Source organism: Salvelinus fontinalis, chromosome 2, assembly GCF_029448725.1.
Source record: "Salvelinus fontinalis isolate EN_2023a chromosome 2, ASM2944872v1, whole genome shotgun sequence".
NCBI classification, from domain to species: Eukaryota; Metazoa; Chordata; class Actinopteri; order Salmoniformes; family Salmonidae; genus Salvelinus; species Salvelinus fontinalis.
In genome coordinates, this window is record NC_074666.1 from 36,379,384 (window position 1) to 36,398,298 (window position 18,915).

An 18,915-nucleotide genomic window follows, 5' to 3' on the forward strand; every position below is an offset into this window, starting at 1 on the left:
ACAGATAGTGTTTTATGGCCAGTTACAGTACAGCTTAATCTACTCACAGAGAATCGGGAAAGAGAAGTGGGGGTGGAAAAAATAAGGCCAACTGTACTGTAAGAGCTTTAGCCAATGGAAAAAGAGTTGGCTACAGCACAAACAGTATGGGAGCAGGCTAGCTAAACGGTAGAGCTGAGGCCACATGGGGGAGGACAGAGCAGAGGGCGGTTACCTGGAGGCACGCTGTAGCGGGAGGCGTTGGGGTCGTTGGGCTGAGGAGAGGCCTTGCTCATGTCCCTGGGAGAGAGCCTGTAGGGAGATCCTGGCCGACCAGACTGGGCCTCCTGCTCCAGAGCCATCTTCATATCATAAGGCATGTAGGGGAAGGGCTTACCTGAACACAACACAGAACAGAGACATATGAATGAAAACACTACCTCAAGATAAATGCCGCACACAAATAGATGAACAATCAGAAGATGAAACACAACCCGAGACGATTTTATTATACATTTCAATCAACAAAATAATAGGGTCTTGGCATAGATTCACAGTTTTCACACACACAAAAAAGCACATCAGCCTGCCTTACTGCTCTAACACGAACTGCGATTTCCAAGCGTTTTCAAATATCGCTTTGCCGGACTACCCAAAAATCTTTTTAACTCTTAAAAAAGGTGATAAAAGCTTTAATCACGCACTTCCCCCCTTCACACAAAATATACCATTCAGACTCCGAAACAGGGTAAGCCAATGTGTCCTTTGTGGCTGAATGACTCTTCTACCATTAAAAATAGGACCCACTTGTCTTTGTCTGCCTGGGGGAACTAACTGTCCTGCTCTGACACGCTCAAGTCATGCTCCTTTTAAAAGTCGACCACAGAATCCCTCTCTTCTCCCAGGGGCATTTCAGGAAAAACAAGCTTTCCCTATCAGAGCTTTTAGCTTTCATGTTCGCATTACGAGTAAAAGGGGGTCAGCTAACATCTTGTTCTTGTTCTGGTTCAGCAGTCTGAACCGGCTCGCTCTCCTCTTTCCTCTTTTGACGCTGAATGAAAGCGAATGGGACTGAAAAATGCATAGGCTATAAATAGGCTGCTGTTGGTTGAGAGGCTCAGGTAGGTAGGGGCTTGGAGGGGGGATACCAGTATGTATGTGTGTGTGTCCTCTCTCTTACCCTCCCTGTCCAGTACAGTGGGGCTGTGGGTAGTGAAGCGCGGGCAGTTGGGAGGTTGTCTGCTGTGCTCGGGGTCGGCCTGGTCCTGTCTCTGTTTATCCTCCGCGTGGGCCGACTCGTGCACTGCCTTGATCTGGTGCTGGAACATGGCAAAGCCACTGAGGGGGGCTCCCATGGGTATCCCGCCAGTGCTGAAAGGACCCACCTACAGGAGGAGGGTGAGGAGAGACACCCCTGTGAGGAAAACTGGAGGGGGACAAGCTCTGTACAAGTGAGCAGCTGATGCATTGTCCTCTAACCCTGAAGTCCTTCTATCTACAATCTAGAAGTAGATGTTGATTGGACTTCAGAATGAGAAAAATAGTACTAACACCTGCCTTTAAACCATCCCCGGAGAAAGGGTAAAGTACATTATTAGATGAATGAAATGTAAAAAATGACAAACAGTTGTTAGATTGGATTGCTTTTGTGTTTGCACGCATATCTCTGCACCAGTGCTTAAACAGGCAATCCAGTTTGTCTGACTTCATCCCATAAGAAATGGAGAGACAGAAGCACCACAGAAGAAGCAATTAGAGGGAAAGAAAATTACATCAGAAAATTATTTGACAGTGTCAGCACATTAGCATGATTGGACAACCGGTAGACAACAGATGGGCACAAGTTCATTGATTTAGATCCCTGCAAACACATTGATCAACTGATTGATTTAACATTTCAATGAAAAAAGAAGAATCCATGAATTGAATTGATTGATTTACAGGTTGGTTGGAAAAGTGCGGGGGATGATGGACTCACTTGACGGGTAGGTTGGTCTAAACAAGACATGCTTTCACCCTGTTGCCTGCCTCCGTATGCCTGCCTCTCCGAATGGGCATATCTGATCATAGAAAAGTGTGGGTTGCTATAGTGACTGACCATGGGCGGGATGGCAGCGGCGCGCTGCTGGAGCTGCTGCATGTTGAGGTGGGCCTGCTTGGCCGTGGACATCAGCACTGAGCCGGGAGGGCTGAGCAGCGAAGGCTTGTCCATACTAGAGAAAATCCTGAGGACACAGGAGAGAGGGGGAAACAGGAGCAAGGGGGAGACAGGAGAAGAGAGAGATGGTGTGACACACTGATCAGAAAGAGTTGAGGTAATGATTACAGGAGTTAGGATAAAGGAGTCCTGTATGAAGCGATTCAATTACCACTAATAATATCAACCATTTACAACCTTAATAATTCTTCCAAATAGAATTGTTTTTCAAGTCTGAAACAAGAGTCTTTAATCCCCATGATGACCACCCTGACCCACCTCTGTCTCTCGGGCTCAGCGTCCACATCCTCATCTGCACTGCAGGTGGCGCTGGAGTCATTGTCTGAGTGATGCCCCTCTCTCTGCTCCTCTCTCTCCCCATTGTCCCCCTTCTCCTTAGCCGAGTCAGGCTCCACCTTCACCTGTACCTCAGTACCACCGGGCTTCATGTCCACCTCCTGGGGCTCACACTTGGGGTGCACCTGGCCCTCGTAGGCCGCCCGGGCCCTCTCCCTGTCCTGATCCTCCTGAGAGTCAGGGTCTCTGGCCTCTCCCTCCGGGCTCTTCTCCAGCTTGACCCTCAGCTCCCCGTAGGACGGATCCTGGCCCTTTCTATCGCTGGCCTGGTCCTGATCAGACCGCTGACTCTCTGACCCTCCAGCGATGTCTCCCCTCTGGGTCTCTCCTCCGGCCTTGGAGGGGTCCGCCTGGGACGGGGACGGGGCGCTCTCTGTGTCTGAGCTATTCTCTCCACCTGTATGAATAAAACATTTCATGTAAAAAAACATGTGTCAATGCCATGATAAATCTCTGACACGGGTGTCAGGTGACAAAAGACAAAGCGTCAGTCCCCTTCCCCCAGCATTCCTGGCTATGCTCAACCAAGTGAACCTCTCCAATCTGCAGGCAGTTACACCAACTAACCAAGGCCTTGAGGACAGTTTGGGTTTCCTTGGGAGACAATGAGAGCTTCAGAAACAACAACACATAATATAGTGACCTCCTGTAGCATAGACAGAACTTTACAACTATCTGGTAGACTGGAAAAAGATAAGGCAATCTCTCAAACTGACATGACCCAAGCATTATGACATCCAGTGACTCAGTGACACGACTAAACATAACAGATAGCACCAGCCAACAAGCAACCCTTCCTCCACCTCCACCACCTGCCCACCGCAGCACTACACCACCTGCCTTGGAGCATGTTGCATTGTTGGTCGTCCTCCGGAGGGGCAGAGAGAGAGAGAGACTGCAAGGGTAGGGAAAGCCTCTCCTACCTCCCTGTCAGGTGAGGGGCTAAGCTCAATTAAACCACTTCGCTTTATCACAGACAACACCTGGAGGGAGATGGGCTCCACTCCAAAAGAGAGAAAGAGGGAGAAAGAAGGGAGCAGAAAGAGGGGGTGAGAGAGATGGCCAAGAGCTACAGTCAGTGAGTGATAGGTCTGTGATAAACCCGGGGAGAGAAGGCTCTCCTAAACAATGGAAGTCATGAGCACATTTACAGCCAGGACAAAATAGAAAGGTCCCACAGTTAATCTGGACTCACACTCATTAAACTATCACCATAATTGGCAGGGCAAGAAATGTGAATATTCAAAACAGGCTCTTTCTGCCCTGTTACGGCAGCCGATACAAGGGCATTTTAGGACTTTTAGAAGTGGAGAGAGTGAGAGAGAGATTGGAGTGGAGAGAGAGAGAGAGAGGAAGTGAAGAGAGGCAGAGGAGAGGGAAAGAGAGAGAAAGGGTGATGGAAAGAGAGCAGAGAGTTGTGGAGAGATGGAGTGCGGGGAGACGGGATAGGAAGAGAGAGAGTGGGAGAGGGGTAAAGAGAAAGCATAAGAGAGCAAAGGAGAGAAAGAGACGGGGAGGCCCTGCAGATCAAAAGAGTGGCGCAACACTCAGCGCTCCATGCAGCACACTTTCTTGACTCTTTAAAGCCAAGGAACAGTTACATAACCCAGGCCCAGCAGTCAGAATTAGTTCACATCTTTTATGTCTCGCGTTTCTCCCTCCTCCTTTTGATCCCTTTTTCTCACTCATTAAAACTTCAGACAGTAGGTAGCGAGAAAATACTGGGGCTCCTTTGCCATTAATTTAAAACGTAATTCTCACAAGACAAAGTTCAAGAGGCTCTTCCTGAAGTGGACTCACTCTTACAGATCTCTACACTCTTCCATAGAGAGACGCTTCTCTAACTCTGTCTCTTTTTCCCTTGCTCTTTCTCTCATTCACTACTGGATTGAACATTCTCTCAGATCAAATGTAAATCTAAACCAATCAAAACTAATTCTTAGCTATGATTGTGTGTATATTTTTGCTGTGCAGACAGTGTATCTGTCTGAATGTGAGGATTCACGTGTTTGTGAGTTTGGATAAACAGAGGGATGGTGTGAGTGACTCTGTTGTGTATGTTATTCTGGTGTGTGTGTGTGTGTGTCAATGTGTGTGTCATCTCTCTGACTGACCGTCACTATCCTCTGGGTTTTCATCGTCGTCAGCTGAGGCCATGCTCTCACTCTGAGACGGGTCCCGATCACCCCGTGCCCGCCGGATGTCCTGAAGAAACACAAACGTTATACAACAGAGTACATCCACTTCACCGTTTGTTTTGTAATACAGAAAATTCATTAAACATTTATAGATTAAAGATATTGACAGACATACATTTATAGATTAAAGATGTTGACAGACATACATGTTCCGATATAGAGATTACAGAAACCAAAACACTTCATATTGTACCTGAACACGGGTGTATTCATTTGGCACTAAACTGAAGAAAATGTACAGAAAAAGGGAGGGACTCCCTGGACTTGTCCTGGCGACAAGATATGCTTATTTTTGCTTGCCATTGCAAATATTTTTAAAACAACCCTGATATTTAATTGTGTTGCGTATTGCTGTACCTGCTTGTGTTGCTGGAGCAGGTTGTCCAGGTTGTGCCGTCTCTTGTAGTTGAAGTAGAAGTTCTTGCACTGAGCCTCGCTCTTGGTGCCCACCATCTTGGCAATGGCTGGCCAGTTACGCCCATGCTCCACAAGGCCTGGCAGAGGAGAGAAGAGAGACTGGCTTGGGATCTGAACCTAAAACTGACCCAGATTTAGCCTAATCATTGAACATTAACCTACTACTGAGTGACACCGCCTCACCTGGTAAAACCCTTAACTACTGATCTCTTGTTCACACGCCCAGTTGTACAGTCACCCCAATGATCCTTGCTGCCATGGCCTGGAATTCTGCCCCACCTTGACCAGCACTAATCTAATCAAACAATCAGCTTTGATGAAGTCTTAATAAACTGTTTAAGACAGACTGCGCTTTCAGAGAGGTGCATTGGACTGGAAGACCGACAGCGGATTACCTTTGACATTCGGGTGTCTCTCCTCCCTCCCTCTTTCTCCACTGCACCGTTGAGCTAAAGGACACGGGCACTTTGACAAATCACCTCAGACTGGAGCCCAGTAGAGGACAAAGGCAAATTACAATACCATCTAAATGAATGAGGAGACAGAGGACACTCTTGACAGAACATTTATTGAAACGTTTGGAGTCACTTGTATAGAGACTTCCGTGTCAAAGTATCGGGTGAGGAGTACTTCAGGCTCTGTGACTGTAAAACAGTCTCATGATCTGGTATGATATTTAGTAATAGTTCCTCACAGTCCCCTCAGGAATAAACAAACTACACTAGCCTATTGAGAAAATATACTGTATAATACACCTATACTACATGTATGCAACACTGGCATCATCCATCCACCCTAAAACACACCTGTTCACATCCCTTACTTAGTTTATAAGTAGTTATCGTAGAAAGTGTCTTTCCTCAAAAGGCTTTCAAAAAACTTAAGTTGTTTTGTTCACAAATATGACTTGTTGCAGTTGGATTGATCCCTAGTACTCATCATGTGGCCTACCACTACAACAGCAGTACCCACACCAAGACCAAATCAGCCAACCCCCTCCTCACATGTCCAAACCCTGTAACAGCTTACATGGAGATGGAGCGGAAAAAACATCTAAGAAAAAAAAGTTAAGAATAAGAGGGGGAAGGCCCGTCTCTGACCCGTCCACCAGTAAACGCAACATATACAAAGCTGAAAATGAAAGAGAAAAAAAATGAAGCAGAACACCGTGCCAGAATCTAAAGACGTCATGTACACCATGTCTCCATCAGGCAGCCCAATTAATGAAAGTGCTCCTAACAAATATATGTCAGCTTTTAAGAGCTTCCCCTCGGTCCCATGCTTCCCATCCGGAACAGTTTGTGCATATATTATGGCAACATTTTGAGACGTTTTTGTTCCTTTTTGTCTTTGGCAAAGGCTTTTCCGGCTGTTTATGCACACAAAATATTTTCTCAAGGCAAGCCTAAGTTCGGTAGCCAATGTCTACAACCCGTTCGGTGATTAGTCAACAGTATGGATTCTTCAATGAAGTGATTGTCATTGAACGAGAGACTAATCATTTTCATGAAAGAAAAAAAACAACAACAAAAAACACTTGAGAAATACTTCCCCAAACATCTTAGTTAGATGTAAAATTGCTCGACTAACAGCTCCTTGGAAAAAAACAACAAAATTAACGACATATTTCTTGAGTTATCCTAGATTAATTCTGACTATGTTGAGGAAGTGTATATTGGCCACAGTGTCTGAAGAAGGGTACTATTGCCGCTTTTTTCAAGTTTTTCAAGCGAAGGTCTTTTAACCTAAGCTAGCATATGGAATTGTTTTTAAAATATATTTTTTTATACATGTATTTAACCCCTTATTTTTGGCACTAAACCATCTCCATTATTATTCCTACATTCATTTTTTAAAACTGGTACCAGGGGACTTTCATAAGAAGCTTGTGGGCGTCCTTTCACCTTTCCACAGGGGTGTCATATTACTGTGTGGCCCAAACTGTTTGGACACTACAGACAGAAGTTGGCAGATTAGCTGTACCGGCTTCAGAAGGCGCTTGTGGGGGTCATAGAGCAAAATGGAGAACACAATCACGAGTCTCACATCCATCCATATTTGTAGGTCAAACCGTTCGGACGCTACAGACGATTTAGTGAGAAGACCAATTTTTGGGATGTCTCATGGTCTGACAAACACTGCTCTAGCTCTGTCACCTTTCATCCGCAGATGCGGAAGTGCGACATCGACATATGCAGTGGATTGAGATGCATCCGATGCAACAAAAAAAAGATCTCTCTAGCTTACAATTGACGGATTTTTATGTTTAACATTTTTTTTATGCTCATTAGATGTCTTTGGGGCCACGGAAATCGACTATAGGAGGTTAAGGGAGTATGTGAGCATACTCATTCGACTAAGCGCCAGCCGAATCGAAACATGCGGAAGACTTAAGTCTTTCTCTCCACCACAGACTACACTGACAAAGCTAGAGTACTGGCCTGGTTGGAAGGTAGCTATGGCCCGATGGGGGTTGGGCTTATGGGTCAATCACGCATGGACGAGTGTGTGACGCAACTGGCAAAAGCTGAAACGCTGTGGTGCGTCCACATTCAGTAACTGCCTGAAATGAAACACTCAAATCTCAAAAGGAGTTGATTTAGATAAAAAAGGCTTCAATGTAGAGCAACTTCAAAAAAAGTCCTGATCCAGAAGCCTGACTGTGGTTTTGTGAATAATATGATCTTTAGAGGAAGCCCAAACTGTCACGCTCTGTCACAGAGCAGAGCCACTGCAGTTAGATACCAGAAAAAATATCCTTGCTCAAACCACTCTGTCCTGCTTCCCCCTTAAAGTCTCCACCAGCCAGGGGAGTGTCTGAGAGTGAGAGCTTGTATGGGAGCAAATGATGAGGAGAGAGAGAGATCAAACGAGAGAGAGAGCGATAGAGAGAGAGAGAGCACGAGAGTGATAGAGATAGAGCTCAAACGAGAGAGAGAGAGTTGAGAGTGAAAGAGCGCGAGGGAAGGAGAAAAACAGTAAATTAAGAAATAAAAACGAAACGCTACCTTTTTTGGCAACCTCCATCTCCTCCTCGGTCCAGCGAGAAGTCTCACCGGTTTCAATGTTCGCGGCGGCAGCAGTTCCTAGTGCTAAAGTAACAGAGAGAGAACAGAAAGCTCCATATTAGCCCACAGAGATAGTACAGTGTAGCTCGGTCCGCTTCTCAGCAGTCTCCTTCTCACTCCTGCTAATCAAATAATCTGTTTACATTCAGAGGCTCGCTGCTGAGGCCTGCACCTCACACTCTCTCTCGTTCCCTCTCCCTTTCTCGTGTTCTCTTGCTCTTTCGCTATCTCCCTCACAACTAGAGCGATCCCCTCCTCCTGTTCCTCCCTCTTTCCCTCACAAGGGGAGGGCCCCGTGTCAGCTGATCTGGATCCAGACAGCGGAGAAGTAGAGAGACGCACCTCCCACCCTCCAACCTCTTTGGGAAATGGCCTTGGACAAAGACAAACAGACAGACGGAGAGAACATCCCGACAACAGAGACAGACTGACTAAGTAACCACTCCTCTCACTGTTACACTGCCACATATCTATTAACCACAAACACACGCCTCTCTCAGTATCAGCCTGTCCACACTGACCCCTACCTCTCCTTCACCCACAGCCAAATTCACAGAACAACACACTCAATAAGGGAGGATGGGCTGATGGAAGCTGGGGCTGAGAGGGAGAGTGAACCCTGGCCCACTACTCCATGCGACCCATAGAGATTGCGTAAACTTTTTCCACATTGTTGTGTTTGTTGCGTTACAGCTTGTATTTAAAATGGATTAAATTAAGATTTTGTGTCACTGGCCTACATACAATACCCCATAATGTCAAAGTAGAATTATGTTTTTACACAATTTTACTAATTAATTACAAAATGAAAAGCTGAAATGTCTTGAGTCAATAAGTATTCATCCCCTTTGTCATGGCAAGCCTAAAAAAGTGGACTGATCTCGGATTTACTACTTCATCTCTGTACCCCACACATACAATTCTTTAAGGTCCCTCAGTCGAGCAGTGAATTTCAAACACAGATTCAACCACAAAGACCAGGGAGGTTTTCTAATTCCTCGCAAAGGGCATCTATTGATAGACGGGTAGAAATTCAAAAGCAGACTATGAATATCCCTTTGAGAAAGGTGAAATTTTTAATTACACTTTGGATGGTGTATCAATACACCCAGTCGCTACAAAGATACAGGCGTCCTTCCTAACTCAGTTGCCGGAGAGGAAGGAAACCGCTCAGGGATATCACCACGAGGCCAACGGTGAGGCCAACGGTGACTTTAAAACAGTTACAGAGTTTAATGGCTGTGATAGGAGAAAACTGAGGATGGATCAACAACATCGTAGTTACTCCACAATACTAACCTAATTGACAGGGTGAAAAGGAGGAAGCCTGTACAGAACAAATATTCCTAAACATGCATCCTGTTTGCAATAAGGCACTAAAGTAATACAGCAAAAAAATGTGGCCTTTTAGTCCTGAATACAAAGTGTTTTGGATTTTCCCCAAACGTTACAACACATTACTGGGTACCACTCTCCATAATGTTCAAGCATAGTGGCGGCTGCATCGTGTAATGGGCATGCTTGTAATCGTTAAGGACTGGGGAGTCTTTGAGGAAAAAACAAAACAACTGAATTGTGCTAAGTAAGCATGGGCAAAATCCTAGAGGAAAACCTGGTTCAGTCTGCTTTGCACCAGACACTTTACACCGGAATTCACCTTTCAGCAGGACAATTACCTAAAACACAAGGCCAAATCTTCACTGGCGTTGCTAACCAAGAAGACTGAATGTTCCTGAGTGGCCAAGTTACAGTTACAATCTACTAGAAAATCTATGGCAAAATGGTTGTCTAGCAATGGTCAACTACCAATTGAAAATAATAAATGGGCAAATGTTGCACAATCCAGTTGTGGAAAGAGCTTAAAGACTTACCCAGACAGACTCACAGCTGTAATTTTTGCCAAAAGGTGATTCTAACATGTATTGGCTCAGGAGATTGATAGATATCTAATCAAGATAGTGTTTTCTTTTTCATAAATGTTTTACAAATGCTAGAATTTCTCTTCCACTTTGACATTCGAGTATTTTGTGTAGATTGTTGACAAAAAAATGACAATTAAATCCATTTTAATTCCACTTTGTAAAAACAAAATTTTGAAAAAGGGATGTGAATACTATCTGAAGGCACTGTTGCTGCAGTATGAACTCGACATTTATAGGACTTTTTTTCTCTCTCGAGGAGATCCATGCCTAGACGGCTGCTAGCGAACGGTCTAGGGCCATACATTGTCTGTTAAATCTACTCAACGAATGATAGCTGAATCGCTACTTCCGTCCCATGGCACACTCAACTCACATGTTCGCCTAATCCAACCGGCATTCCCCCGTTCCCCCATCATGCCTGTTAAGATCCAGTGAGGTGGTCAGGTCATTAATCTTGCTCTGTTCTTGGAAGAGATATGGCGAGACCGAAATGGCCGCCCATTCCCTATATAATGGTCTGCTTTTGATCTGGCCAATAGGGCTCTGGTCAATAGTAGAACACGACATAGGGAATAAGGGCCCATAGGGCTATGGTCAATAGTAGAACACGACATAGGGAATAAGGGCCCATAGGGCTATGGTCAATAGTAGAACACGACATAGGGAATAAGGGCCCATAGGGCTCTGATCAAAAGTAGTGCACTGTATAGAATAAGGGTGCCATTTCAGACGCAGATATAGATTTATAAATACAGAGTGGGAGGCTAAAACAGACTGTCTAACATTCAGCACACATACATCATAAGAAGCTTTCAGAGCAGCACAAGGACTAGGCTGATGTACAGCTGAGAGGAGCCATGTCAACGGGTCCATCCTAGACGCCACACTATTGTCATGGTGATGATGACTAGGGTATAGTCTCGACTCAGACTGAGCCCCCTGGCTGGGTTACACAAGCGAGAGATCGGAGGCATTGTGTTGAGGAGCAAAAACAACAATAACAACAACCTGAACCTGGTATGTATTCAGCGAGATGAAATTGCAGATAGAAATTACATTTACATTTTAGTCATTTAGCAGACGCTCTTATCCAGAGTGACTTACAGTAGAGTGCATACATTTTATTACATTTTACATACTGAGACAAGGATATCCCTACCGGCCAAACCCTCCCTAACCCGGACGACGCTATGGCAATTGTGCGTCGCCCCACGGACCTCCCGGTTGCGGCCGGCTGCGACAGAGCCTGGGCACGAACCCAGCCCAGCCTGGGCGCGAACCCAGAGACTCTGGTGGCGCAGCTAGCACTGCGAAATGTAATGAATGTGAAGAAATGTAATGAAGAAATGTAATGAATAGAGCTGATTCCTTATTCAACCAGACCATCTTAGTAGTTCTAAACAATAAAATGTATATCTGAACAGACACCAGTTTTTGCCAGGCAAGCAAGTGCATATCCTATCAGGTGTGTGTGTAAAGGGTGGTGGTGTTTTTCTTGAAGCTCAGTGGCACGACATTTACATTTTAGTCATTTAGCACAGGGGTTCCCAAACGTTTTCACTCAGGCCCGTCTTCCAGCATTGTGGAACATCCTGCGCACCCGCACCCCCCCCCCCCCATTAGCTGACAATGGGCTAGTTGTTCTGGACATTTCTGACAAGTTATAAATAACTCTCTAACATATGCAACTAACATGACAAGAAGAACTGATGATGCACTATCCAATTTAGAAATGTACACCTTGTGCATTCTACCGTGTGCGCCCCCCTGCCGACCCCTCGGTAACTTGTGAGATTTGTTAATGACAGTTGCACTGTCATACTTTCAGAATTGTTTGGCGAGCTACGCATAAGAGGCCTGCGAGCTACTTCTAGCTGGCGATTGACCTGTTGGAGACGCCAAGCGCCACACACACACACACACTTGTTCATACCTCCATAGCCGAGGTTCTATACCTCGAGTGGACACACGTAGAATTGTATTATCATTATCTACTCAGTCCCATTGCCGCAAATACCACATAACCACAAAACTAGTAAACCACCCTAGTAAGGGTATAAGTTTCTTCCTCCGTTAGCTGTTTGAGATGCACCTTTGTAAAAATATATATATAATTAGTGGGGATGGTAAAAAAAAGTGTAGAATGGCTGAGGTGCTTACCTCCTCTGTTAGGGTCCATGGGAGCTCCACCTGATGCAGTTTTGGTGGGCTCTCTAACGGCCTTCTGTGTAGTAGGCTCAGCTTTGGGGGGTTGAGGAGACTCTGCAGGCAGGGCAGGCTCAGGGGCGGAGGCCGGCGGTAGTGGCTCCTCGGTCGCCACAGAGGCAGCCTCGTTGGCCATGGAGCGTGTGGTGATCCTTCCCTTGCGCCGGCCCTGGCTGTTGGCGGTCTTTCTGCCGCGCGGCGTGCTCTGCTCCTTTCCGTCCTCGTCTTCCCCACCGTCACACTTGTCTTTGTCTTTGCCGATGTCCCTGAATGAGATGGGGGCAAAAGGTTTTACCTCACCATAGCATGGCTGGTAGCATAGCAGCAATAACACATAATTAAAACTGTGGGTCAAGGGGATTCTGCAGTTTAAAACCATGAATGACAGTACTGTTATACATTTTTAGGCACATTTTGACATTCATTTGTTTTATATTCAACTCAACTCCTATCCAATGGACATTTTCAGAAACTGTACAAGCCTATTGTTTTGCACAGATGAATGCTTAGGAAAAAGCCATTTGCAGAGTCCCATCAGCTGGATTTATAAATCCATTTTCATTAGCAGGTTTGTTTTACAGGCACTTGCAACGAGGCTGCCTCTCATTTGGTGGTTGGTTAGGACACGAGTCATGACTAACTGCTGCCCACGGATCCAGCTGGGTAAACAGGCAGGAAGTCATCTGGCTAATGGCTTAGTGTTATGGGGCCAAGATGGCCGCCACGCTCTCCTCCCCTCTCAGAGTCAGCTCTTTCTCAATTCGCCTTTCCTTTCATCCTTTATCCATCTCAAAATTAATTGGAGGAGAACGTCCGAGTGAGAGCAGGACACAAGTAATCAAGGAAAGACGAATTGAGAAAGGGCCAGAGTGTTCGTAAGCAAGAAGTAAACACAGGCCAGGTCAGAGGGAGGAGTACCTTCCTTCCTTCCTTCCTTCCTTCCTTCCTTCCTTCCTTCCTTCCTTCCTAGAAGAGCAGAGTCAGTAGACAAGGTCTGATTTCCATTTAGGCCTTGAGGGAGCATTTCAAATACCATTCTGCCTTTGTTTTATGGTTTTTCAAACTGCAGGATAGGCGGAACATTGAAAGCAGTCCGTCGGTGGGTGTTATGCTCTGGCCATCACGCCAGAGAAGGGCAGTGGTTCGCTCCCTCTCGCTCTCTCCCAGTCTCTCCATCTCTAGCTCCGTCTCGCTCTGGCCTGATTTACATTACATCGAAGAGGGATGATGATCCCTGCAACAAGGCTCCAGAATTTATTTTGCCTCAACTGAAAGCTACAATTTACTGGGAGGTACAGATTCTCCCTCAAAGTGTCAGAGGGGGGGGGCCGGCCCGAGTTTGACTCTAGCTAGGACTCTAACAGCAGTACCTGTGGGAAACCCATGAGCAAGTGTATACGCACACACACAGCTATTCAAAATTTACCTGGAGTCTTCCTTTTCATCTTTCTCTTCCTCTTCCTTATTCTGCTCGTCCTCTTTTTTCTCTGACTTCTCCAATTTCTCCTCTTCGATTTTGTCGTCTGACTTGTCTTCTTGTGAGGGTCGTGTTATTTGCTATAAGAAGAAAAATAAAGAGCACAAGGATATACACATTTTAGCTAAATGTATTTTCAATTGGTAAATGTATACCTCCCAACTCGAGAGAATCTCCCTATATGATAACTCTGCTCAACTCTCATGATGTCACAGAGAGCACTCTAGTCTATGCAAAGTCATCATGATGACGTATAGCACCTCGGAGTTCAATCTGGTCCAGAAAGTTTACAAAAAAACCTCAAGGCAGCCCATAGCTAATACACGTCTAGTTTTGAAAAAAACTCTGCCCATGTTTGAATTCCTATTTAGTGGGGCTAATGAGGCACACAGCTAAAACAGCACGCCATGACCCACATCCCTTTTAAGGCGACAACAACACAATAGTGTGCTAGAATAATACCCTGTAGGAAAGGAAGGATTCAGAAGGAAAAATAACAGGCACTGACAGTGTCAACAAAATATCAAAGCAATACACTGACTGTCCTATAAAATCACAACATAAATCTTAGAGCGACCTATGGTTCATTTCAGACATGATATACCATTTCATGGCCTATTAATGCACTCTCCAGCCAAGGGAAGCTACAAATCAAAAAGCAGTTAAGTCCATCTGTCCATTCACCTACATTTACTGTTGCAGCAACTGCCTAGCCTACCACTGATGCTAAAAGTTCACTGTGAAAGACGCAGGAGTGGTCTGCTGCTTAATTCTTCAGACTAAAAAGAGAGCAGACGGACTGCCCCACTAAGTGAACAACAGTACAATGACATAATGTGATAAGTCTAACTTCCATAGGGTTATTCCCCCGGCATCAGGGCAGTCCAATTTCCTCAAAGCTAGCTAACCAGATAAGAGAAGAAAGGGAACCAGACAGAGGGAAAGTAGAGTTTAACAGCCTGGTCATGCACCCAGTGTAGATAAGATTATGACTATGACCTCCTTTGATGATCTTCACATGGAGAGGGTGTCCACAGGATCATGATACACATACAAACATCATAAGTACAATACAGGCCATTGTTCCGCCTGCAGTCAGCCTGTGTAGAAAATCAAAAGCCTCACATGACTAAATTAAGAGAATTACAGTGAAATAGATTGGGTGAGTGAGAGGGTGTCCTGGTCCTGAACCCATAACCGCCCCAACACGACCCGACTAAGCGAAAGCCGAGTTCATGTACTCAATCATTCAAGTCATTACGATTTCCCATGATAACTAGTAATCACGTTAGCCTACAGTATCAATGCAGATACTGTACAAACCACGCTTTTCTTTTGCAGACACCAATCAATATAACTTTTGGCAACAAAAGTCAACACTGCTGATGCACTGATGAGAAGGATCTTTAATGTTGTATTTATAAATACTATACCAAACATTAGGCACAGCATCCCAATAGTGAGTTGCAACCCCCCTTTTTTTGCCCTCAGAACAGCCTCAATTCGTCGGGACAATGACTCTCAAGGTGTCTAAAGCATTCACAGTGATTCCCATGTTGACTCCAATCTGGGAAAACCAAGAACGGTGGTGGACCACTGGAAACTGTTGAGCGTGAAAAACCCGGCAGCGTTGCAGCTCTTGACAGCGCGGTACGCCTGGCATGTTTTGCCCATTCACCCTCTGAATGGAGCACATACAGAGCCCATGTCCCAAGGCTTAAAAATCCTTCTTTAACCTGTCTCCTCCACTTCATCTATCTATAACACAGTTGAAGTCAGAAGTTTACATACACCTTAGCCAAATACATTGAAAATCAGTTTCACAATTCCTGACATTTAATCCTAGTAAGAATCCCCTGTCTTAGGTCAGTTAGGATCACATCTTAATTTTAAGAATGTGAAATGTCAGAATAATAGTAGAGTGAATTATTTATTTATTTCATCACATTCTCAGTGGGTCAGAAGTTTACATACACTCAGGTAGTATTTGGTAGCATTTCCTTTAAATTGTTTAACTTGGGTCAAACGTTTCAGGTAGCCTTCCACAAGCTTCCTACAATAATTTGGGTGAATTTTGGCCCATTCCTCCTGGTGTAACAGTCAGGTTTGTAGGCCTCCATGCTCGCACATGCTTTTTCAGTTCTGCCCACAAATCTTCTATAGGATTAAGGTCTTTGTGATGGCCACTCCAATACCTTGACTTTGTTGTCCTTAAGCCATTATGCCACAACTTTGGAAGTATGCTTGGGGTCATTGTCCATTTAGAAGACCCATTTGCGACCAAGCTTTAACTTCCTGACTGATGTCTTGAGATGTTGATTCAATATATCCACATCATTATTCTCTCTCATGATGCCATCTATTTTGTGAAGTGCACCAGTCCCTCCTGCAGAAAAGAACCCCCACAACATGATGCCGCCACCACCGTGCTTCATGGTTGGGATGGTGTTCGTCGGCTTGCAAGCCTCCCCCATTTTCCTCCAAACATAACAATGGTCATTATGGCTGAACAGTTCTATTTTTGTTTCATCAGACCAGAGGACATTTCTCCAAAAAGTACAATCTTTGTCTCCATGTGGAGCCAAACCATAGTCTGGCTTTTTTATGGCAGTTTTGGAGCAGTGGCTTCTTTGCTTAGTGTCTACGTCGATATAGGACTCATTTTACTGTGGATATAGATACTTTTGTACCCGTTTCCTCCAGCATCTTCACAAGGTCCTTTGTGGTTGTTCTGGGATTGATTTGCACTTTTCTCACCAAAGTACGTTAATCTCTAGGAGACAGAACGCGTCTCCTTCCCGAGCGGTAGGGCGGCTGCATGGTCCTATGGTGTTTATACTTGAGTACTATTGTTTGTACAGATGAGCGTGGTACCTTCAGGTGTTTGGAAGTTGCTCCCAATGATGAACCAGATTTCTTTTGATTTTCCCATGATGTCAAGCAAAGAGGCACTGAGTTTGAAGGTAGGCCTTGAAATACATCCACAGTTACACTTCCAATTGACTCAAATTATGTCAATTAGGCTATCAGAAGCTTCTAAAGCCATGACATCATTTTCTGGAATTTTCCAAGCAGTTTAAAGGCACAGTCATATAAGAGTATGTAAACTTCTGACCCACTGGAATTGTGATACAGTGAATTATAAGTGAAATAATCTGTCTGTAAACAATAGTTGGAAAAATGACTTGTGTCATGCACAAAGTAGATGTCCTAACCGACTTGCCAAAATTATAGTTTGTTAACAAGACATTTGTGGAGTGATTTTATTGACTCCAACCTAAGTGTATGTAAACTACCGACTTCAACTGTATATGTAGTTAGAGAGAGATTGTGCAAAACTGTCATCAAGGCAAAGGGTGGCTACTTTGAAGAAAATAAAAAAACATATTTTGATTTAACACTTTTTTGGTTACTACATGATTCCATATCTGTTATTTCATAGTTTTGATGTCTTCACTATTATTCTACAATGTAGAAAATAGTACAAATAAAGAAAACCCCTTGAATGAGTAGGTGTGTCTAAATATATATTTTTCACATAGTGAAAAAGTAGTGAACATAGTGAACGTTCATAACACATAAGCATACAAATTTAGTGGTAATCCTTTTTGATGCATTCACTAACAGCAGTAGATACTAGATAACAGAACTCCTGGGTCAGACGCAGATCTGGGTCAGACAAGTCCAGCAGAGTGATTGAGAATGGAGCAACATTCTTTATCATCATTGCTGGCAAGGGATACCAGCAACACCCTCCCCCTCTGCCTGATCCACAAAAGTGCTGTGCTGGAACAAGTCTGGCTATGCCAAACCAAACATCCCATGCTGGTACCAGATAGGGCTAACGAAGGTCAAAAACCCAATGGTGAGCAGAGGGAATGAATCAGAGCGTATCAGCGAGTCAGAGCAAGCGGGAGAGAGAGAGAGTCAGAGCGAGCGGGAGAGAGAGAGTCAGAGCGAGCGGGAGAGAGAGAGCAGGCGGGAGAGAGAGAGCGAGCGAAAGCGAGAGAGTCCGAGCCAGAGAGTCTGAGCCAGAGAGAGAGAGTCTGAGCCAGAGAGAGAGTCAAAGAGAGAGAGAGTCTGAGCCAGAGAGAGAGAGTCAAAGAGAGAGTGAGAGTCAAAGAGAGAGTGAGAGTCAAAGAGAGAGTGAGAGAGAGCGAGTCAGAGAGAGCGAGTCAGAGAGAGAGAGTCAGAGAGAGCGAGCGAGCGCGAGACAGAACGAGAGCGAAAGCGAGAGAGTCCGAGCCAGAGAGTCTGAGCCAGAGAGAGAGAGTCTGAGCCAGAGAGAGAGAGTCTGAGCCAGAGAGAGAGAGTCTGAGCCAGAGAGAGTCAAAGAGAGAGTGAGAGTCAAAGAGAGAGTGAGAGTCAAAGAGAGAGTGAGAGTCAAAGACAGAGTGAGAGTCAAAGAGAGAGTGAGAGTCAAAGACAGAGTGAGAGTCAAAGAGAGAGTCAGAGTCAAAGAGAGAGTGAGAGTCAAAGAGAGAGTCAGAGTGAGCCCGAGTCAGCCCGAGAGTGCCCGAGTCAGCCCGAGAGAGCCCGAGTCAGCCCGAGAGAGCCCGAGTCAGCCCGAGAGAGCCCGAGTCAGCCCGAGAGAGCCCGAGTCAGCCCGAGAGAGCCCGAGTCAGCCCGAGAGAGCCCGAGTCAGCCCGAGAGAGCCCGAGTCAGCCCGAGTCAGCCCGAGTCAGCCCGAGTCAGCCCGAGTCAGCCCGAGTCAGCCCGAGAGAGCCCGAGTCAGCCCGAGTCAGCCCGAGAGAGCCCGAGAGAGCCCGAGTCAGCCCGAGAGAGCCCGAGTCAGCCCGAGAGAGCCCGAGTCAGCCCGAGAGAGCCCGAGTCAGCCCGAGAGAGCCCGAGTCAGCCCGAGAGAGCCCGAGTCAGCCCGAGAGAGCCCGAGTCAGCCCGAGTCAGCCCGAGTCAGCCCGAGAGAGCCCGAGTCAGCCCGAGAGAGCCCGAGTCAGCCCGAGAGAGCCCGAGTCAGCCCGAGTCAGCCCGAGAGAGCCCGAGTCAGCCCGAGAGAGCCCGAGAGAGCCCGAGAGAGCCCGAGTCAGCCCGAGAGAGCCCGAGTCAGCCCGAGAGAGCCCGAGAGAGCCCGAGTCAG

General features: G+C 45.8%; 1 protein-coding gene across 5 annotated transcripts in view; it reads right to left on the bottom strand.

The window, feature by feature from the left end:
* The window catches only part of ncor1 (nuclear receptor corepressor 1), a 122,530-nt gene that overhangs the window by 23,014 nt on the left and 80,601 nt on the right, over positions 1-18,915 (bottom strand). For 4 of the 5 annotated variants that reach the window (XM_055873432.1, XM_055873425.1, XM_055873417.1 and 1 more), the window contains 9 exons: positions 13,770-13,900; positions 12,299-12,609; positions 8,157-8,240; positions 5,089-5,225; positions 4,648-4,738; positions 2,456-2,930; positions 1,958-2,204; positions 1,160-1,364; positions 215-376 (listed from right to left, as the gene is read on the bottom strand). In XM_055873432.1, the coding sequence (XP_055729407.1) occupies positions 215-376; positions 1,160-1,364; positions 1,958-2,204; positions 2,456-2,930; positions 4,648-4,738; positions 5,089-5,225; positions 8,157-8,240; positions 12,299-12,609; positions 13,770-13,900 (1,843 nt within the window). The remainder of the gene's footprint in view (positions 1-214; positions 377-1,159; positions 1,365-1,957; positions 2,205-2,455; positions 2,931-4,647; positions 4,739-5,088; positions 5,226-8,156; positions 8,241-12,298; positions 12,610-13,769; positions 13,901-18,915) is intronic. The other variant, XM_055873439.1, reaches the window with a different exon arrangement.